The 23302-nt window shown below is 41.7% G+C and overlaps 1 protein-coding gene across 1 annotated transcript in view; it reads left to right on the forward strand.

Annotated features, from left to right (window-relative positions):
* Positions 1 to 4870: 4870 nt before the first annotated feature.
* Positions 4871 to 23302, forward strand: part of DIO1 (deiodinase, iodothyronine, type I) — a 31765-nt gene continuing 13333 nt past the window's right edge. The window contains 1 exon segment of the mRNA XM_006879811.1: positions 4871 to 5183. Within this exon segment, the coding sequence (XP_006879873.1) occupies positions 4871 to 5183 (313 nt within the window).

The raw sequence follows: 23302 nt of genomic DNA on the forward strand, positions 1-23302 counted from the left end.
AAAGTGGCCTGAATCAGATACATCTTAGTACTCAAACTGACATCATTACTCTTCAATAATTTGAAGAGGTCCATAATTGCAAATTTTCCCAGTGCAATGTGTCTCCTTATTTCCTGACTGCTGGTACCAAGGATGTTAATTGTGGATCCAAGCAAGATGAAGTTGACAGTTTCAGTCTCCTCTCCATCCATCAAGATGTCATCTATCAGTTCACTAATTGTAGAGCGAAACAAGAAGAAGCTGTTGATAGTTTTGATGTCCTCTCCACTCATCATGATGTTGCCTGTTGGTCCAGTGGTAAGAATCTTTATTTTCTTGACATTGAGATGCAATTCATACTGAATGCTGCATTCCTTGATCTTCTGCAACAAGTCCTCCTCACTTTCAGCAAGCAAGGTTGTGTCATCTGCATAACACAGGTTATTGATGAGTCTCCCTTCAATCCTGATGCCACACTCCTCCTCACGGAGTTCAGTTTCTCAGATAATTTGCTCAGCATATAGCACATAGAGCATATAGATTTCCAGTCTATGCCAGGAAATTTAGAGGACAGCTGGCTGGCCAACAGATTGGAAGAGGTCCATATTTGTTCCCATTCCCAAGAAAAGTGATCCAGTTGAATGTGGAAACTATTGAACAATATTAATACCACATGTAAGCAAAATATTACCAAAAATCATTCAAGAACAGTACATAAATAGGAAAATTCCAGAAGTTCAACCAGGATTTAGAAGAGGTTGTGGGTGGCACCAGCGATATTGCTGATGTCAGATGGACCCTGGCTAAAAGTAAGGAACACCAGAAGAATGTCTATTTATGCTTTATTGACTATGCAAAGGCATTTGACTGTATGGATCATAACAAGTTGTGGATCATAACAGGTTGTGGCTGACATGGATAAGAATGGGACTCTCAGAGCTCATGGAGAACCTGTACTTGGACCAGGAGGCTGTTGTACAAACAGAACACAGGAACACTGCATGGTTTAAAATTGAGAAGAGAGTGCAGCTGTGTTGTATTCTCTCTCATGATCACACCTTAGTGGATGTGAAATGAGAGAATGATTTCTACACATTCAAAAGCAACCTGGAAATAATAGCGAACACCCTTGGAATTAAAGATGCCAGGCTGTAGAAAGAAGCATATATACCCACTGGCTCTCCCAGATGAGGATGCCATGGGTGACTCAGTGACATCTATGTGGGAAGATGACAACAAGACAAAATGTTGTCGTGTACTGTCAAGTTGAAACTGACTCATAGCACACCTTCAAAGGGTTTTCAGAGGCAGCAATTGAACAGGAGGAATACCTAAGAACAAGGTGTGATCGCCTACACTACAAGTTTTAATGGAAGAAGTGTTAATTCAAGTGAGGAAGACTTGAAACACTTACTAAAGAAGATCAAAGACTACAACCTTTAATATATATATATATATATTCAGCATCATGAAAACAAAAATCCTGGCCAATCAGCAGTGTCATGATTGTTGTTAGTTGCCGTTGAGTTGAGAAGGACTCATAGCCCCATGAACAACAGATCTGAACCCTGTCCTATGAAAAGTCAAATTTCATACCAAATATTATATGAAAAACCATATGCTTGTTCAGGAATTGAAGGAATTACAAATTTATAAGTTAGGATTTCTCTTGTGACAGATTACATAAAATGAGCTGTTTCCTGCAGACAAGAGACAGCTAGGGCCTCCCTACAGAGGGAGTGTAAATATCTGTGAAATACTTCCTTTCGGAGCTAAAGCATTAGGTTGACAAGAGAGAAAAATTTGGCTTCATTTACAAGAGAATTCTCTTTATGATAATCCCCTGGTATCAATAAATACAGAGAAAGGCGTGCCTTGAGAGGCTTCAGTCATTGGAACTGCTGGCTCTGTCTTTTACACTCTCTGTTTTATCTCATTCCTGGTTGTCTGTCTCACTATTAATAATTATAAAAATACTTACTCCTCGGTCTGCAACACTGTCCCTCTGACACACTTAAGTCCATTGCACCAATCACTGTGTCACTACGTCTGGTTGAAGGTCTCCCTCTATTTCATTGACCCTCCATCTTTCCAAGCATGATGCCCCTTTCTAAGGAATAGCCTCTCCTAGCAATATGCCCAAAGTATGTGAGACCAAGCTTTTCCATCCTTACCTCCGAAGAGCATTCTGCCTACACTTTTCCCAAGACATATCTGTTTGTTTTTTGACAGTCCATGGGATGTTCAGTGCTCTTCTCCAACACCACAACTCAAATGCATCATTTCTTCTGTCATCTTTTCTCATTGTCCAGCTTTTATATGCATAGCAAGTGATTTAGAAGATCATAGTCTGAATAAGGCACACATGAGTCTTCAAGCTGACATGATTGTTCCTTAGTTATTTGGAGAGGTTACTGACTGGTATATCTCCTGATATCCTGACTGCTGGTACCTAGGCTGTGGATTGTGGGCCCAAGTAGGATAAAATTATTAACAATTCCGATCTTTTCTCTATCCTTCATGATGTTGCTTATTGGTCCAGTGGTGAGGATTTTTGTCTTCTTGATGTTGAGCTGCAATTCATATTGAAGGCTATAGTCTTTGATCTTTTGCAGTAATCATTTCAAGTCCTCCTCACTTTCAGGAAGCAAAACTGTATCATATGCATACTGCAGTTTATTGATGAGGCTTCCTCCAATCCTAGTGCCACATTCATCTCCATAAAGTCCAGCTTCTTGAATGACTTGCTCAGCATAAAAATTGGATAGGTATGAAGAAAAGAGTACAATAATTTCCTCTTTTTAAACCATGCAGTGTTCCCTTATTCTGTTCTGACAAGAGCATCCTAGTCTAGGTATAGGTTTCATATACTTAGGACTCAGTACTTGAAGGAAGAGAGACATCATCCTGGGAAAAGTAGAAGGTCCATGAGAGAGAGCAAGGCCGTCAGTGAGGTGGATTGACACAGTGACTATCCCACTGGGCTTGAGCTGGACAGAGACCATGAAGAAGGCATAGGCTAGGACAAGGTTTGGATCTGCTGTTCACAAGGTCACTGAGTCTAGTCAACTTGATGGTGTCTAACAAGAGCAACAACACAGAGTAACTATGAGTTAGAATTGACTAGATGACAGTGTTAGGGTTTTTTTTTGGGGGGGGGAGGGCAAAGGGTTTTCTATTCTCCCTCTGTCTCTGTATTTAACACACCAAGAAGTTATTTTCTGTTTACCTACCTCTTCCCTTCACTGGACTATGACCCACCTGAGAGTCCAGAGAGTATTCTCATTATCACTCTACCCTAGTGCTGAGCGGAGCCCCAGACTTGCTGGGATCCACTTTCTCTCGGGAGGGCTGTTGCTGTAAGAAAGAACAGTCTTCATTACTAAAAAGAAGAATTAACATTAGGATCTATTTACAAATAGAGTTTTACTTTAAGTGGCATCTTTACAAATATTTGTTTTTAAAAACTCATCAGTGAAAACAACTATGAAATATCATCTCACCACAGTAAGAATAGCAAAATTTAACAGAACAGCAAGCATCAAATGCTGGCGAGGTTGTGGAGAAACTGGAACCCTTATTCACTGTTGGTGAGAGTGTAAAATGGTGCAACCACTGTGGAAGTCTTTATGGTGCTGTCTCAAAAAGTTGCAATACCATTTGACCCAGCAATTCCACTACTGGGAATTTACCCTAAAGAAACCATAACCACCACCCAAGCAGATATATGCACACCCATGTTTATCATGGCTTTGTTCACAATAACAAAGAGCTGGAAACAAACCAAGTGCCCATTAACAAACAAACGGATAGAGAAGCTTTGATATATTCACACAGTGGAATACTATGCTGCATTGAAAAACAAGGAACTCATTAAATATTATGCAAAAAGGATGACCCTGGTGGACATTATGATGAGTGAAATATCTCAGTCATGAAAGGACAAATATTGCATACTGCCACTGGTGTGAAATGGGACTGATATTGGGGTTAAGGGAAGGCAGAGAAGGAGGAGATGAATCATGTATACTGCATTCAAACAGATGAGGGAAAGAACTGTTTAAAAGGGATATATGATTGGGTATTATTGTCACGATAGGAGTCCAGAATAAAGGCTGCACAGTGGAGTGGACTTGGGGGGAGTTTGCATAACAATGAAAGAGTTTTTCTTATACTTTTCAAGAAGAAGAGTGAATTAGGGGGAGGGGGTGGGCATGGAGAAAAGTGCAACAATGAATGACTGGAAACCCTAAGTCTCTGTAAACTTTCACTAAAATTAATTTTAAAAAAACACACAAAACAGCACAACTCATCCATGAGAGAATCTAAGATCTGAAGTCTCCTCCCCTAAGGAACCCTCAAGAGTCACCTTGTCTTGGGGGTGGGAGACAGTTTTCAAAGTGGCATTTTAAAAAATTATTTGCTTTTAAAAATATAAGAGTGGGGAGCTCTTGTGGCCTAGTTGGAAGAAGCTGCACTGCAATCCCAAAGACTCATGGTTTGAATCCACCAGAAGCTCTGCTGTAGAAGGAGGGGCAATCTTCTCCTCTGCCTGTCGGATTCAATTCCACCACACACACACACACACACACACACACACACACACCCCACGTATGAGAGAGACAATCTAGCATCTTGAGCCTCCCAATCCAACAGTCTCTCAAAAGTTAAGACGAAGTGTCAGGAATGATCATGACTAGAAGAAACCTTGTGCACGTGGCTTGGAATTTTCTACTTTAGTGACCGGAGGAAAACGCACACCTATCTTGCATCCGCCTCCTCCCGCCCTACTTGGCTGCCCTGAGCCTGCACCTTTGCTCGGCTCCGCCCAGTCCTCTTGGCTGTGACCTCTTTGTCCATCTGCCACAGAGCTGGCTCTGGCTGTGCAGAGATGGGGCCACCCCGGCCAGGGCTCTGGCTGAAGAGACTCTGGGTATTCTTGCAGGTGGCCCTGCATGTGGCTGTGGGCAAAGTGCGAATGACACTCTTCCCTGAGAAGGTCAAGCAGAACATCTTGGCCCTATACCCCAACTTTAACTATGACGTGTGGGGGCCAACCTTCTTCAGTATTCCATACTTCTGGTTCATCCTCAAAGTCTATTGGCAGAGATTAGAAGACGATGCCAAGCAAGGGGGTCTGGCCCCAAACTGCCCGGTGATTCGCCTCTCTGGCCAAGAGTGCAACATTTGGGACTTCATGAAAGGTCAGTAGGTGAATACCATCTTGAGGGATGCTTAGGTTGAGGGTGGCCAGAGTGGGGGATTGTGAACAGGAAAGTCTTGAATTATTTTCCTGCTGCTTCCACTACTCCTTCTTTGACTTCTAGCTTGAATGTAGGAATTCTCTTGGATTGCCTCTTTTTCTTTTCTACAAGTCAATCAGTCTTCTCTTTCCTGGACACTGTTTTTGTCTTATAGTAAATCCTGCCTGGGATTCATTCATTCTCATTCTCATTCTCTCTCTCTCTCTCTCTCTCTCTCTCTCTCCTCCCTCCCAGGTTAACTGCTATTCATTCTTAAGACTTCTGCTTAACGACATTTCCTTCAAGAAGCCTCCCCCAACCCTCCAGACTAAGTCATCCCTCCTATGTGCTTCAGTCACATTCTAAGCTTTTCCTTATTACACATGGTGTAGAATTATATGTGACTATTTGATTAAAGTCTGCCATCCCCATAACCTCCAAGGAGGGCAAAGGCTGTAATTCTAATCCACTAATGTATCCCCTGGGCCTGATGCTGTATTTGGCCCATGGTTGGTGCCCACTGAATACACACTGACCTCTCTCTCTCTCTCTCTCTCTTTCCTTCATTTTTTCTTTCTCCTCTCTAAGCAGACAATCCAATCTACCTACTTGGGTTCTTAAGGACTTCTCTTCCCTCAGTTTTCTATTTTTCATCCACACACTTCTGGGCACTCTCTTTGCTTCCCTGCTGCAGAGGTGGTCCTGGGTGCAGAGAGATGGGGCTGATGGACCTACCCCGGTGAGGGCTTCTTCTTCCCTCCCTTGTGCTCTCTTCCAGCTCTGCTTGGGAAAAGCTGTCAGATCACTTTTCCAAAAATACATATCTGACTCACAGGTGCACCCAGCTTGATAACAGGTCTCTTCTGTGTTCAGAACTCAGAGCAGGCTCAGCCTTGTACCCCAATTTCATCTCCCAGCTTCACCTCACCTTCATTTCCTCTAGTCCAGCTGAACCCCCTGTTGGGCCTTGTTCAGCCCTACAATTTCTCTTACACCTTTGCATTGGCTTGTCTGAAATACCCCTCCCCTTCATCATCCCTCTCAACCTTCCAGCTCTCAAGTCTCCTTTAAGGAATTTTCTCAGGACCCTGGAGGCAGGCATGCACTCTCTCCACCTTCTCCTGACTTCCTGCAGGGGCCTCTCCGGGACACTGATTTCCTACCCAGAATCTGACTACCTAAGACTTACCTTCTGATGGAGAGGCACGTGACAGGGCTTATGTCTAGTTCTTATCTAGATTCCTCAGCACGCTTTGTCCAGGGCTTGGACACTGCACATAGAGAAGTTCTCCAAGGAATTTCTGTAACTTAATACTTTTCAAAGCTTCTTCCTTGGTGCCCAAGCCCCACAGCTATGCTGTATTACACCGAATTAAGAAGTGTGGCAAGCCCTGCCATGCTAGATGCCCCTCCTGGGGAGTCCTTCACAGCTGCATTCATGACATCTGAGAAACACACACCAGACTTTCTGGAGCATGGGGAACAGATGAACCCCTGAAACTATTGCCCTGAGATAATCTTTAAAATTTAAATAAAATACATCCCTTGAAATCATCTTAAACCCAAATAAGAGTTCAGCTTACTTCAGTTGCTCCTTAGAGGCAAGGATGGTGAGACTTCATTTACATACATGCTTTGGTCATATTATCTGGAGGGGGCAGTCCTTGGAAAAGGGTATCATATTTGGGAAAGGAAAGGATCAGCAAAGGAGAAGACCCTCAGTGAAATGGATTGGCACAGTGACTGCAGCAAAGGGCTTAAGCCCAGCAGAAACGGTGCGGATGGCACAGGGTCAGGCAAGGCTTTGATCTGGTGTCCACAGGGCTTCTGTGAGTCAGAGTCATGCAAGAACACCTAGCAACAGCTAACAGACACACACAAATCTGACTTGAGCATTACGTTCTTTAAAAACTCATCTGTAAGGGATCAAATTAGCAACAGTAAGTCAAAAGACAGTCAATGAAAGTTTGGGAGCTGTGAGTTCAGAGTTTACAATGAGGAAAGACGAGCTCAGAAAAGGAGTGTTAGGACAATTGCACAACTTGCAGAATGTAATCAGTGTCAATGAATTACACATGCAGAAACCGTTGAATTGGTGAGTGTTTTGTTGTGTATATTCTCAACAACAACAAAATGTTAAAATAAACCCCCTAGCCATTTCTATATCATTAAGAGACACCTTTAGAGTAAAATTATATTCTATGTGTTTAAAATGAACACATTTTATTATTATTATTGTTGCTGGGGAGCATTGCGTCAAGCTTTGGTTAGTAGTGCGTTTCTGTAATACGTCAGGCTATAATCCAAAGGTTGATAGTTTGAATCCACTAGCTGTTTGCTCTTGGGAGAAAAATTGAGTCTCTTCCTGTAAATATTTACAGCTTCAGAAGCCCAATGGAGGGTCATTATGAGTTGCAAACAACAACACAGTAGAGGGTAGTATTTGCAATGACAGTTCAATCCAGAAGTGGGGATGGGGGTGGTGACAGAGAAAACCTTATGCAAATTTAGAAAAAGAATTTCCAATTTAGATACTTTTATTAAAAGAAAAATGTATAATGATAAATAAAGTATGATTAAGCTTTTTGGGTTTATAAGTCAGGGACTTCTTTTATAAAAAACTTTTCCCTTTTATTTATTCACTCATGTACATTTTCTCCTCCCTTTCTCCCCCTTCCCCTAACCACACCTGCAATATATCCCTTGTTCCAGATATGAAATGCATAATTATATATTCCTTTTGGATAGTTCTTCCCCTCATCTGTTCTAATGCAATGTTCATTATCTATCTACTTTCTGCTCATTCCTTCCCAAACTCTCATAGCTGTCCTATTTTAGAACAGTGGTGCTATGCAGTATGTATCCTTTTATGACTGAAATATTTCACTTAGCATAATGTCCTCAAGGTTCCTTCACGTTCTCTAATGTTTTGCTATGTTTTTCAGTGCTGTGTAGTATTCCATTTTGTGACTATACCATAGTTTTCCTATCCATTCATTTGAGGGACACTTGGGTTGCTTCTATCTTCTTTACTATTGTGAATAAAGCAGCAATAGACAAGGGTGTTCATACATCTGTTTGAGTGGCAGCTCTGGTTTCTTTAAGATTATATTTTCAGTGGTGGAAGTGGTGGGCCAAATGGTATTTCTATTTCCAACTTTTTAAGAAAGCGCCAGGCTGCCTTCCATAATGGTTGTACCATTTTACACTCCCACCAGCAGTAAATAAGAGTTCCAATCTCTCCACAACCTCATCTGCATTTGTTACTTGCTGCCCTATTGAACTTTGCTTTTGTCGCTGTGGTGAGATGATATCTCATAGTTGTTTTGATTTAAACAAACATTTTAAGTAACATGTAAAAAAAAGACTCTGAAAAGCCCTAAAATTTAAACAATAAAACAGGGGGGGGACGGACAAGTTTTTAACACAGTATGAACCAGTTTTCTACAGGAACCTACCTTTCCCATACACATGTTTCCCAGATCCTATCAATGGAAAAGAGAACTCTGGTGGCCTGTTGTTGTTATGTGCCATCGAGTTGCCTGAAATTCAGTGACCCTATCTATGTACATTAGCTCTGGGCTCTATCCTGAGCAAATCAATCTCATCGTCTCCGACAGACCTAATCCCATTGCTCCAGTCACTAAGTCCATCCATCTCATTTGAGTCTTCCTCTCCTGCACTGTCCTTCTACGCTTACAAGCATGATGTCTCTCTCCAAGGACTGGTCTCTACTGGCGCCGTGCCCAAAGTATGTGAAACAGAGCCTCAAAATCCTTGCCTTCGGGGAGGAGTCTGTTTCGCCCTCTCCAGAACAGACTTATTTGTTCTCCTGGCAGAGTGGTAAGGAAATATGCTGCCAACACAAAGGCATGTGATTCAAATCCACCAGCTGTTCTGCAGGAGAAAGATGGACAATATTCCCCCACATGATTAATTGCCTCTGCAAACTTTCTGGAGGGTCAGCTATGTACTGGTTCTGACTTGATAGTCCATAACAACAACCAACCAATGGGGATGTCCATTATCACTTTATTGATTCCCTGAGTAATTTGATTACTAGTCATAAAGTTTAGTGGATTGAACCCCATCAGAGGTCCCTTGTAAGAAAGGCTTAATCATCTACTTCTGAAAGTTCTACCCTTTGCACATGGGGTTTCTGTGAGTAGGAATCTCCTTGATGGCAATAATATTGTGTGTGTGCATGTTTTGTTGTTGTTGTGCTAAGAACATTCTTTGGCAAATGTCAACTGACTTGATCCAATCCTTCTGTTTCAGAAGGAAAATGGAGAAAACTGAGTCTTAAGAGAACAGATTCAATGAGTGGCAACAGTCACAGCCTGATCAGGGACTCTCCCTCTTGCTTATTTAATGCATCTCAGCAAACATTCATGTGCCAGGCCTCAGCTCAATGTCACTCACTCATTGCCTTGGAATTTGGAACCAACTCACAGCTGAGCTAACAGTGGACTTTTGGAGACTGTGAATCTCAGGTGGAAGATTGCCCATCTTTCTCCCTAAGAGCAGCTGGTGGATTTGAATGACCTTTGGGTTAGCAGTACAACTCTCTATCGACTACCCCATCATAGTGCTCTCAGCTAGATGTCAGGGATGTGAAATTAGGTAAAAGGCTGCTCCTTTGTTCAAGGAATTTATAGACACCACAGAGCAGGTGGATAGAATAAACAAATCTCTAAGCTCTTATGAGATAAGAGCAAAGGTAAAGGTGTAAACTTTGCTTGGAGGGCTGGGGAGGTTTCCTGGAGGCAGTGGCTTTGGAAGTAGGTTTTGAAGAGTAAGATTTTTATGTTGTTTTTTTTTTAGCTTGAGAAGGGAAAAGGGGATCCCAAAATCTCTGTAGATGTTCATTGAAATGAAAAATAAACAACCTAAATTTAAAAAAAAAAGGGAAAAGGGGAGCAAGAGGAAGAGAAGAAAGTATTTTTTTCCTCTTGATTTTAATCCACATTATACAAATAACATCTGTTTATGAAACCACTGATAAGAAGAGCAATGGGATGATAAGGTTTATTAGGTATCTACCATATGTCCCTGGGTGCTGCAAATGGTTAACTTTTTGGGCTGCTAAATAAGAGATTAGAGATTTGGATCCACTCAGAGTTACCTTGGAAGAAAGACGTGGTGACCTACTGAAAAATCTGCCATTGAAACCTTATGGATCACAGTTATATCTGGTACATATGGGGTGGATTGCAGTCAGTCCTATTTGAATCCATGCCAAGACTGAGATTGAACCAGGACAATTTGCTGAAAGACAATCAGGCAATAATCAGTTCCCTGGAAGCCACTTGCCTTGTGGCTAATTCACAGGGTTTGCTTGCTTTTGTAGTGGACCACTTCACTTTTTTTTTAATTGAGATTTTAATGAAAGATTATAGAGAACATGGATTTCCATTCATTCATTGTTGTACATTTTCCTCCTGGCCCCTCCCCCCTCCCCCCAGCTTTTCTCCTTGAAAAAAAAAAATTCTTTCATCGCTATAATCCCACCCTCAGTCCACTTTACTATGCAGCTTTTATTCTGGACTCTTGTCATGCAAATAACATGTTAAATACTTTTCAATTTGTCTTTACTCCTGCTGCAGCAGAGACTGAAGAGTAGGGATGAAGGACCTGAAAAGAAAATAATTCCCACAAAACCTGGTATTTGTAAAGCAGAGTTGGTTTCAGCAGGTTGACCCAGAGCCAAGGAAACAAGTTGTCAGCAAGTCAACTGCGATTTATAGCCACCCTATAAACAGCAGATCAGAACCTTGCCCTATCCTGTGCCGTTCGCATCATCCAAGACATACTCAAGCCCAATGAAATAAGAAGTCCTAGCAATGCATCAGGGAGCTCTGGTGGCATAGTCCATAAGGAGTTGTGCTGCTAGCTCTAAGGTCCTCTCTAGTGGTTCAAATCTACCAGGAGGTCTGAAGATGAAAGGTGCAACACTTACACTGAGCTTTATAAGCCTCAGAAACCCAGTGGAGGGTAAACTTTGAGCCAATTCTGTCTTGATGGCAATGAGCAAGAGACAGCAGTATAGCACAGCATCAAGTGCTGTTTCATTCTGTTGTCCATAAGGCTGCTATGAGTTGGAGCTGAGTAGATGGCATCCAAAACAAGCAATGCAGAAACAACACAATTGTTCCCATTTCTGGAAGAGTCCATAACCCAGGGAGTGAGCTGGTGGTGAGAGAGTGAAGCAGAAAGCCCTGGATGAAGGGACTCCTCTGATGAGGCAGGGGAGGGAGGTGGCTAAGGGGTGACTTCCTGGAGGAGAGGACCTGAGCTAATTGTCTAGAGACAGTGAAGTCTGGGAGTGGGTGAAGAAGAGGAGAGTAAGCAGGAGGGGAGAATAGGAGAGAGCGGAGAAAGTCTGAGATACGGATGCACATCTTTCACTTTGGCAGATGTGTTGGAGAAAGGCGTGGGTGATGAAACTGAAGACATCACTGGAGTCCAGAGCTCAGAGTCTGTATGTCTTACCAAGAGTGTGGATTTTATCTTAAGGTTATTGGCTAACCCTGGAAAGATTTTTTTAAGCAGTAGAACTAATGCCATCAACTCTGCATATTAGAAAGAGATTCTATAAGTGTGTCAGAAGACAGCCAGTCACTAGAAAATTAAATCATATAATTAGGATTAAAAACAGTGCAGGCAGTGGTGTCTGGATTGTACTCACCAACAAGGAAGAAACAATCTACAACAACATCAATAGCATAAACCTGATTCTTATGAGCCATGCCTCTAGGCTCCCTTACATATGTCTATCAAGTCTAACACCAGTTATTTTTCTCACAGCTCTTTCTCTGCTATTCAGTTTGCTAATTCATTGCAATGGCCACATAGAACTTATAGGCCATATTCACAATTATGGAGCTTATTAGGGAAGTAACAGGTTGCATTTCAGGTTGGAAATACCAAGGATATAATTGTTTAATCAGGACAGCATCTTCTCAGGCATACTCTCAAGCCAGCTCCCTCTGACCTTCAATCTTGGGGCTCTGGATCCGTTGTTTTCTGCCTCTGAATATGTGCAATTTGAGTCTGGCAGGATAAGAAAACTTAACCAATTCCCCTTCGAAGTAGTAGTTGTTGTTTTTAATATGCTGTTGAGTTGACTACAACTCATAGCGACCTTATAAACAATGGCTCTGAACTTTGCCCAATCTTGAGCCAACCTCACCATCTCTGACATACCTGTCCCCATTGCCAAAGTCACTGTGTCAATCCATCTCATCTAGGATCTTTCTCTTCTGAGCTGACCTTCTGCTCTTCTAAGCATGATGCGTTTCTCCCAAGATTGACTCCTTCTGGGGACATGCTCAAATTATATGAGATGGAGCTTAAAAATCCTTGCCTCCAATGAGCACACTGGCTTCTCTCATCGCCAGGACAGACCTATTTGTTCTCTTGGCAGTCCATGATATGTTTAAAACTCTTCTTCAGCATCACAACTCAAAGATGTTGATTCTTTTTTTGTTGTCCTTCATTGTCCAGCTCTCAGACTCACAACAAGCAATTGAGAAGCTTGGATCAGGTGCACTTTAGTTTGTAAATGAGTATCATTGCTTTTGGATATTTAGAGAGATCCTTCATGGCAGATTTTCCAAATTCAGTTCCTCTTTTGATCTCCGACTGCTGGTGTCAAGCATGTTGATTGTGGATCTAAGCAAGATGAAATCATCAACAACCTCGATCCTTTCTCCATCTATCATAATGCTGCCTATTGGCCCAGTGGTAAGGAATTTTGTTTTCCTGATGTTGAGATACAATCCATGTTGAAGGCTGCAGTCTTTGACCTTCTGCAACAAATGCTTCAAGACATCCTCTGTGATAAATTATGTATACTGCATTGAAACAGATGAGAGAGAGAACTGTTTAAAAGGTATATATGATTAGGTATTATTGTCATGACATGAGTACAGAATGAAGGCTGCATAGTGGAGTAGACTTGGGGGGAGGGATTGTATAGTAATGAAGGGGAGGGGTGGGCAGGGAGAAAAGTGCAACAATGAATCAATGGAAATCCAAAATCTCTGTAAATTTTCATTAAAATTAATAATAATAAGAAGAAGAAAAAGACTTCCTCTGTTCGAGCAAGAAAGGTTAATGTCATCTGCATAATGCATGTTGTTAAGCAGTCTTCCTCCAATTCTTATGTCACATTCTTTTTCAAAAAGTTCAGCCTCCCGAATGATCTGGTCAGTATATCAGTTGAAAAGGTATGGAGAAAGGGTACATCCCTGATGCACTAATTTCTTGATTTTGAATCATGCATAGGTTTCACATAAGTACAATCAGGTGTTCTGTGATTTCTTTTCTTAGCTACAATTTGTTGTGATCTACACTGTCAAATGCCTTTGCATAGTCTATAAAACACAAATAGACATCCCTCTGGTATGCTTTGCCTTCAGCCAAGATCCATCTGACACTGCCAACAATATCTCCAGTGCCACAGTCTCTTCTAAATTCAGCTTCTATTTCTGGCAGTTCTCTGTCAATATACTGTTCTAAATTGATTTTGTATAATCTTCAGCAAGATTTTACTTACATGTGATATTTGTGATATTGTTTGATAATTTACACATTCTGTAGGATCACCTTTTTTGGGAATGGGAATAAATATTAGTAGTAGAACACATTATTTTTGTATTCCTACTAAAAGATACTGTTTAATTTATTGACATTATTAGTCTAATCCCCATGGTGAGGCCAACACCACTCTATATTTATATAGTCCCTGGGTTGTTATGTGGTAAAAGTCAAAGCCTAAACAAGATACATTGAATAATCCACTATAGCACATTGAGTGTAAACTCTCAAATGAGATATGGTAGATTCATTACAGAGATCTAAAACAATCTCTTCATTTTTTTTTCAGATGCAAAGATCCAAAGGGTAAATGATTTGTCAGATCCACATAGCAAGTTCTTATAGTGTCAGAACTCGAATCTGTACCTGATGACTCTCAGTCAGTGCTGTTGTTGTGTGCTGTTGAGTCAGAACCAACTCGGCTGACCTGAATGGGTTTTCAGAGGCGGTAGATTACATGGCAGGAGTTGGCCTATCCTTCTCCCACAGAGCAGCTGCTGACTTTGAACTGCAGCCCTTTGGGATTGCAGCACAGCTTCTTACCTTTAGGTCACCAGTTTTGTTTTTGAGAGTTGGGTGAAATAAGAGAGGTTCAGAGAAACTCCCCACCACCTTTGAATGCATGTACTACATGTACGGCTAATGCACACAGGGTGCGCTCATTCTCAGACACTCACGTAGCACACAGCATGGATTAATTGACAGGTTGTAGCAGAAGGGAACACACTATTTTTTAATTAGCTTAAAGTGAATATGAAATTAGCTATATTTCATCTCCTATTAAAAAAACGTCTAAAAAAAAACAAACCAAACTTCTAGAATTCCAGGCATACTTATAAAGCATACTACAGTGGCTATCAGTAGGCTTTCTCTGTGGAGGGATTCATTTCTCTACTGGCAAGGTTAATTTACTGACCTGGGAGTCATGGGAAGTGAGCTGAGAGGCCTGACCTACTCCAGAATTGTTTTCCATCTATACAAACAAATTGCACTTGAGAGGCCTTGTCTGACCTGACATGCTTATGAAATGGTATTCTTTGCCCTGTGACCTGTGGACCAGGGAAGGGGGCCAGCCCTCTCAGTACAGTAACCCTGTAACACTCATTAATCTTCCTCTACTACCAGAAAACTAGAGAACTAAGTTTAGACTTTGTCCTCAGATCTTCCAACTACACTATAAGTAAACAAATGGCTTTGTCTCGTGTGGGATCCTACTCAGAAATTATTTATTTCTGTTGTCTAATTAAGATAAATTTCCAGACAGCTAATATTTAAAGCTGGTCTTAACCCTGAGTCTTCGGGCTCCTATCTGAAGAGGGAGTCTCTGGGATCACTGGAGGTCAGGGACTGGTCACCTGGCTGTGACTGGACCTTGAGCCACCCTGATGAGGCCAACACAACCTTTTCACATGACTGAAGAGTCACCATCCAGCCAACCAGCAGGGCCAGAGATATACCCAGGACCTCCTAGCACCTTCCAAGAAAACCTTTGTGTGCCAAGAACAAGGAGAGTTTTGTATCACCAAAGTCACTGGCCTGCTTTCTCCTAATGCACTGAAATTTGAGAAACATACCAGCAGCCAGGAAATGAAAAGATAGATTGCACTGGGAAAGTCGGCTGTCAGAGATCTCTCCAAGGTACTGAGGAGCAATGAAGACTAAGGTGCACCTGATACAGGCTATGGTCTTTGCCATTATTTGTTATGCATCAGAGAGCTGGACAATGACTACAGATGATAGAAGGAGAATTGATGCCTTTGAGCTTTGGTGCTGGAGAAAAATATTGAATATACCATGCACTGCTAGGAAGACAAATAAGTTCATCCTGGAGAGAGTGAAGCCAGGCTGCTCCTTGGAGGCAAGGATCCTGAAGCTCTGTCTTACATACTTTGGACACGTTGCAACGCAGTATCGGTCTTTGGAGAAGGACATCATGCTTGGGAGGATGGAGGGACAGCACAGGAGAGGAAGACTTCTGATTCCGTCACTGGGGTAATGAGAGTAGGTTTGTCAGAGACAATAAGGTTGGCAAGAGATAGAGCAGGGTTTAGGGCTATTGTACATAGGGTCGCTATGAGTTGGAAGTGACTCGACAGCACATAACAACAACAACATGACCCATTGCATTTCTTGTTTTATTCAGCCACCAGGAAACTCAAAGTCAGCGATGTATAACTCAATTATAACAAATGCATAAATGGGACCTTAAGGCCTGTTTTGTCCCATTTCTTCCCCTTTTTTATGCCTCTTACTCACCCACTGCTGACAAGCTGAGTTTGAATCACCGTGACTCTCCATCAGGCTTTTGAAATTGTAATGCTTCCCCCTAACCCAAGTTGTAATGCTTTTTGGAATCATCTGGTGGATTTGAACTACTAACCTTTCTGTTAGCAGCTCAATAAGTTATGCATTATGCCATCAGGGTTCCTTTTCTCTTATGGGGATATAGTTTTCAAACGTCTGTTTTAATATTTTATTATATGTGTAAGCAATTCCAAATCCTTTGCAGAACAAGGTAGGGAGATGTGTTAACAAACCACAAGCAAGTTAAGATTTTTCTCTTGTGTTCCCATTTTTCTTAGTTATCTAGTGCTGCTGTAATCAAAATACCACAAGCTGATTTGCTTTGACAAACAAATATTTATTTTCTCATAGTTTAGGAGGCTAGAAGTCCAAACTTGGTTCACTCACTCTGGGTGAAGACGTTCTGTTTCCATCATATCTGGAAAAATATCCTTGCCTTATTTTAACTCTGCTCACCAGAGATAAAATTCTGCTCCTTGTCTCCTTTTAGCTTCTGCTCAGTCCCTATCTTCCCCTATCTCTGCTTGCCTCCTTGCTTAATATACTATTTTATATCTGACTTAAGAAAATGGATTCAGATACATCCTACACTAATACTGACTCATTAGCATAACAGAAAACCCAGATCTGTGAGGTTATAATCACAAGTTTATGAGTTAGGATTTACATGTTTTGGGGACACATAAATGTCTTTCAAGAAATTCTATCAATCTACCATTTCCTGTACACTAGTCCAAGCACCCACTATTGCTCATGTGAAATTCTCCAATACCTGTAAACTGGCTTCTCCCCGCTTTCATTCTCTATGAAGCAGTCAGGGTGTGGAGATGGTGGCATGATGCAGGGGCATCTGATCATCCTCTAACTTGGTGAAGTGGGAGAATCACCAGCGGCAGTAATAGCCCATAACACAGGAATCAGAGAAGCCCAACTGAATGATCTTTTTACCAATTCTGGCACCAATTGTCCCTCTCACAGCATAAAAATCCTCTCCTGAGTTTGATAATTTCATAATTACTTGTAATGACTACACAGAATTCACAAATCATACTCATGATTATGGTGTTTATTAGACCATTAACAGGTTATAACTAAGGATCAGAAACAACTCAGGATATAGTTCTTCAGAGGACAGCTCCTCAGCCATGCCTGCTGGCAGGCCATCTCCAGCCTTTAGTCTAGCTGTTCGGATCTGGCTTCTGTCCCATGCTATCAGGTTGTTTCAGTTCTGCTGATTAAGTGTTGAAAAGCACCCACCCCACTAACAAGCCTAGAACCAGAAGTCAATTACAATCTATGGTGCCCTCCTGTCAGGTTTCTGAGGCTGCAAATCTTTACAAGACTGTTTCATATTTTTTCTGGCAGATAGGGAGGCTACTATATTCCATCCAACCTCTGACTGTTTCATTAGTAGCCCAACATGCAACCCATTATCTTGGAGTCTGTATTTTGTAAATGATGTCTAGCAAGACACTAGCATGTCCTAGGGATCTGAAGCTTTGGCGCATGTGCAGTCCCAGTTTCTGAAGCTTCCCAGCTTTCATGGGCATGTTATCCAGCCTCCTTCATCCAGACCCTATCCAGAAATCACAGAAGGGCTTGGACACAGACCTGGGGAACGTTAGGGTCAGACACAGTCACCCTGTAGCACCTCAGACGTTAGGGTCAGACACAGTCACCCTGTAGCACCTCAGAGCAGGAGATTGTGGCAGTTGTTCTAGTCAAATTCTAGTGACCTAGTAGATAGGAAGTTGTGTTGCCAGTTGGGAGAAATATGAGTAATCTCCTATGCAATTTAAAGCTTCTGAAAACCCACTGAAGAGTTAGCTATGAGTCAGTTCTAACTTAACGGCAATGAGGAGGCTGAGGAGATCCCATCTCAGAACATTATGACAGTAAGGTGTGCCTGATCCAGACCATGGTCTTCGCAAATGCTTGCTATGCATCAAAGAGCTGGACAATGACTAAGGATGACAGAAGAAGAATTGATGCCTTTGAGTTGTAGTACTGGAAAAGAGTCGTGAACATATCATGAACTGCCAAGAAAACAAATAGGTCTGTCTTGAAACCAACTTTCTCCTTGGAGGCTAGGATTTTGAAGCTCCACCTCACATATTTTGAGTATGTGGACAGGAGTGATTGGCTCTTGGAGAAGGACACCATGCTCAGAAGGGTGGAGGGACAGTACAGGGGAGAAAGATCCTCGATGAGATGGACTGATACAGTAACTATAGCAATGAGGGTGGGTGTATTGGAGTCAGTGAGACTGGCTCAGGACAGGGTGGGATTCAGAGCTATTGTACATAGGGTCGCTATGAGTCATGGGTGACATGACAGTACACAATAACAACAATAACATGTTGCATTTGGCAAGTGATGTTCTGAGGAGGGGGCATGGGAGAGCGAAACTACTTGCCCATCACTTACCATATTACCAGAGAAGGGCTGCACTGCCCTGTGCGTTAGGTGTGGAGTTTAAGGGGGGTGAGGTAGCAGGCAGATGGGAAGGAACAATACTTGATTCAACTCGCTTGCTCCTGGCCATGACCTGATGCACTGATCCTGTGCTTTAAGGGAGGGAGAGACTGGAAGCCACAGACGCAGGAGTATATACACATGCACGCCTTCATGGGACTTCCTGGGGCACGCTAAGGGTGTACACTCTAAGCATCTCAACATCCAAAGGAGCTTGCCATTAAATAGAATTAGAAGATTCCTTAACACGTTGAGAAAAAGATCATTGAAGAGAAGAAAAAAATCATTTTTAATAACTTGAATGGTATATTTCTCCCAATTTTTGGACAAGAGATCTTGCACTTTGATTTTGCAACATTTTCCCACAAACTATGAGGCCAGTCCTGCTTCCACTCCCATTTGTGAAGCCCCCGCTTCTCCATTTCATAGCTCAGGTTGGAGGCAACAGAAAACAGCAATCATTCACACTTATGAAGAAAGTACCATTAGCCAGGCACTATTTTAAGCCTTTATTTGTGTTTACTTACTTAATCTTAACAATGTCCAATTTTCTCATCTGGCCAACTGACTGGAAGAGATCTGTATTTGTTCCCATTCCAAAGAAAGGTGACCCAACAGAGTGCAGAAATTATCCAACAGTATCATTGATTTCACATGCAAGCAAGATTCTTTTGAAGATTATCCAAAAACGACTGGAACAGCACATCAAAAGAGAACTGCCAGAAGTACAGGCTGGGTTTAGAAGAGGCCGTGGTACTAGGGATATTATAGCTAAGGTTAGCTGGATCTTAGCTGAAAGCCAAGAGTACCAGAGGAATGTCTAACTGTGTTTCATTAACTATGCAAAGGCATTTGACTGTGTGGATGACAACAAACTGTGGCTGACTCTGAGAAGAACAGGAATCCCTTGGGAATGGGAACACTTAATTGTGCTTATGTGAAACTTATTCTTGGACCAGGATACTGTTGTCAGAACAGAGTAAGGAAACACTGCATGGTTCAAAATTGGGAAGAGTATATGCCAGGGATGTGTCCTATCTTCATATCTTTTCAATCTATATGCAGAAAAGATCATCCGGGAGGCTGGACTTTATGAGGAGAAATTTGGCATCAGGATTGGAGGAAGACTCATTAACAACCTGCGTTACATAGATGACACAATCCTGCTTGCTGAAACTGAGGAGAACCTAAAGTGCTTGCTGCAGAAGACTGCAGCCTTAAATAGGAATTGAAGCTTAATATCAAGAAAACAAAAATTCTCACCACTGGGCCAATTGGCAGCATCATGACAGATGATGAAGAGATGACACTGTGAACAACTTTAGTTTGCTTGGCTCCACTATCAACACTCTTGGTACCAGAGGCCAAGAAATCCAAAGACAAATTGCATTGGGAAAGTCTGCTGTCAGAGACCTCTCAAAAGTACTGAAGAGCAATGATGTCAGCCTGGAGACTAAGGTGTGCCTGATCCAGGCCATAGTCTTTGCAATTACTTGCTATGCAGCAGAAAGCTGGACAATGACTAGGGATGATAGAAGGAGAATTGATGGCTTTGAGCTGTGGTGCTTGAGAAGAGTATTGAATATACAATGGATTGCTAGGAGAACAAACAGATTTGTCCTAGAGAGGGTGAAGCCAGGCTACTCCTTGGTGGCAAGGATTCTGAAGCTTGGTCTGACCTACTTTGGACATGTTGCATGGAGGGACCAGTCCCTGGAGTGGAACGTCATACTTGGGAGGTTGAAGGGATAGTGCAAGAAAGGAAAACCCTTGATGAGATGGATTAAGTCAATGACAGGTAATGGGGATATTGTCAGAGACAGTAAGATTAGCACAGGATAAAGTAGGGTATAGGGCTGTTGTACACAGATAGGGTCGCTAGGAGCCGCAAACCATTCAAAGGCACATGAAAACAACAACAACTTACTTAATCTTCATAACAATCTGTAAGTGCTATTGTAATTTGCACAAAAGGAAATTGGGCACTTTGAATGAAAAACACAGAACCCAGACTATTACTTTTAACCCTGACTATACTATCTAGATCAAGTCTAGAAACCTCAGTGTTTTCGTAAAATAGGAAAAGAAAACACCTATCTGAGGTAGTAATAATAACATCACGTGAGAAAAACATATGCATCTGCATAATAACAGCATGAAAGGTATTCCTTTTACCATTATTTTATTATTTTTTATAATTTTTATTTTATTTCATTATTTTTTATGTGTACCATCAAATCAGATCTGACTGGTACAGGAGGAGATTGTTCCTCCTTCTCCAGCAGAGCATTCGAACCATGTACCTCTGAGATTGCAGTGGCAGCTTCTTGCCACTAGGCCATCAGATTTTCCCATTATTTTAGTTGCCACCAGTGGCCACAGCTCTCAGATGAGATTCCCTAATATAATCTCCCATGCAGAGAGGAGACACTAACCTAATTTCCATCAAGTTGAAACTGACTCATAGCTGAGTCTCCATCTGATCTGTGAGGCTGTAAATCCTACAAGAGGAGATAGCCTACCTTTCTCCTGTGGAGCAACTGGTAGATTCAAACATTCAGAAAGAAATGGCATTTGGGCTAGCAGCAAAACTCCTGTGGATCACGTCCCCAGGGCTTCCTCAAGAGAAGAAAGCATCTGCTAAAACCTGCTTTCTAGGCTCCAGCCCCACACTGCAGCCTGTGTCCATCTTGGAAGGGAAACAAGGGTTATATAATATAATGGAGGGATGAAGATCATGCTTGCCAAAAAGTTGCTATCTATAGATTCTTTCATAATGCATAAGGTTTTCTTTTTTAAAAAAAATAATCTTTTATTGAGTTTTGGTGAAAGTTTTCACATAAAAAGTATTCATGTAACAATTTCCACACAAACTGTTCAGTGACATTAGTTATCACAGTCTGTCCTCATTGGCTCTAAAAATACCCTACTTGTTTCTTTTACAGTAGCTTCTCTGCCCCCTTATCTTCTCATCTTTGTTTTTGAGAAATTATTGGCTTTTTTTGTCCTATACTGACATTTTTTATACAGGGTACCGATCTTACCAGTAATCTCTTCTATTTTGTTCCCACTCAACTATTTCACTAAAAGGTAGTCTCAGGGGAGAAGCTTGGTTCTAAGTGGGAAAAGTAGTTCTACTGCTAAAGTCTATCATTAGGAACCTCTCCAAATTACTAAGGGACAACAATACCAATTTGAGGACTTTTATTATAGCGACCCTATAAACAATAGATTGAAATCTTGTCCTATCCTGTGCCAACCTCACAATCTCTGACAGACTCAAGCCCCTTGTTGCAGTCACCATGTCAATCCACCTGGTTGAGGGTCTTCCTCTCCTTCACTGTCCCTTCACCTTTCAAATCATGATGTCCTTCTCCAAGAAATATGCTCTCCTAGCAACATGCCCAAATTATGCAAGACAAGGCTTCACCATCCTTGCTTCCAAGAAGCAATCTGGCTTCATTCTCTCCAAGACATATCTGTTTGGTCTCTTGAAACTCCATGGGATATTCATTATTCTCCTCTAACACCACAACTCAAAGGCATCAGGTTTGTTGGGGTTTTTTTTTTCTGTCATCCTTATTCATTGTCTAGCTCTCAGGTGCATCGCAGATAATTAAAAAGACATGGTCTGAATCAGGAGCACCTTAGTTCTCAAACTAACGTCATTACTCCTTAGTAATTTGCAGAGGTCCCTGACTTTAGACTTTCCAAGTGCAATACATCTCCTGATCTCCAGACTGCTGTGCCAAGTGAATATTTATTGTGGATCCAAGAAAGATGAAGTCATTGACAGTTTCAATCTTTTCTCCATCTATCATGACATCACCTATTGGTCCAGTGGTGAGAATTTTTGTTTTCTTGATGTTGAAATGCAATTCATACTGAAGGCAGTAGTCCTTGATCTTTTGCAGCAAGTGCTTCGAGTCCTCCTCACTTTCAGTAAGCAAGGTTATGCCATCTGTATACTGAAGTTAATTGAGTTTTCCTCCAATCCTGGATCAATTAAGTATTCCTTAAGTATTAAAACTTGAGGCTTGAATTTGGTTTTCAGTCCCTTCTGCTTTAGAAATGCTGAGCAAGTTCAGCCCTTTTGATTTTCTGACTCAAGCTCTTTGCACATTTCATTATAATATTTTACTTTGTCTTCCTGCGCTGTCCTTTGAAATCTGTTCACCTCCTTAACTTCTCCCCTTTCCTTTGGCTTCTCAGGTTATAGTGTAATAGTCAGAATCTCTTATGACATCCACCTTGGTCTTTTTTCCTCCTCTTGTCTTTGTAATGACCTTTTTCTTTCTTCTTCCTGGATGATACTGTTGATATCCTGCCACAGCTCCTCTAGTCAACAACCTACGTTGCTTGCCAAAACTGAGGAGGACCTGAGGTATCTGCTGCAGAAGGTCAAGAACTGCAACCTTCAATATGGATTGAAGGTAAACTTCAAGAAAACAAAGATTCTTACCACCGGGCAGTCTGGCAGCATCATGATAGAAAGAAAAGAGATTGAGATTATTGATAGCTTCAGTTTGCTTGGCTCCACAATGGACATTTTTGGTACCAACAGCCAGGAAATCAAAAGATGAATTGCATTGGAAAAATCTGCTCTCAGGGACCTCTCCAGAGTACTGAAGAGCAACGATGGCAGTCTGGAGACTGGGTGTGTCTGATCCAAGCAATGGTCTTCACAATTACTTATTATG

This window comes from Elephantulus edwardii, unplaced genomic scaffold (assembly GCF_000299155.1).
Source record: "Elephantulus edwardii isolate Elephantulus edwardi_28Jun2011 unplaced genomic scaffold, EleEdw1.0 scaffold00005, whole genome shotgun sequence".
Classification (NCBI taxonomy): Eukaryota; Metazoa; Chordata; class Mammalia; order Macroscelidea; family Macroscelididae; genus Elephantulus; species Elephantulus edwardii.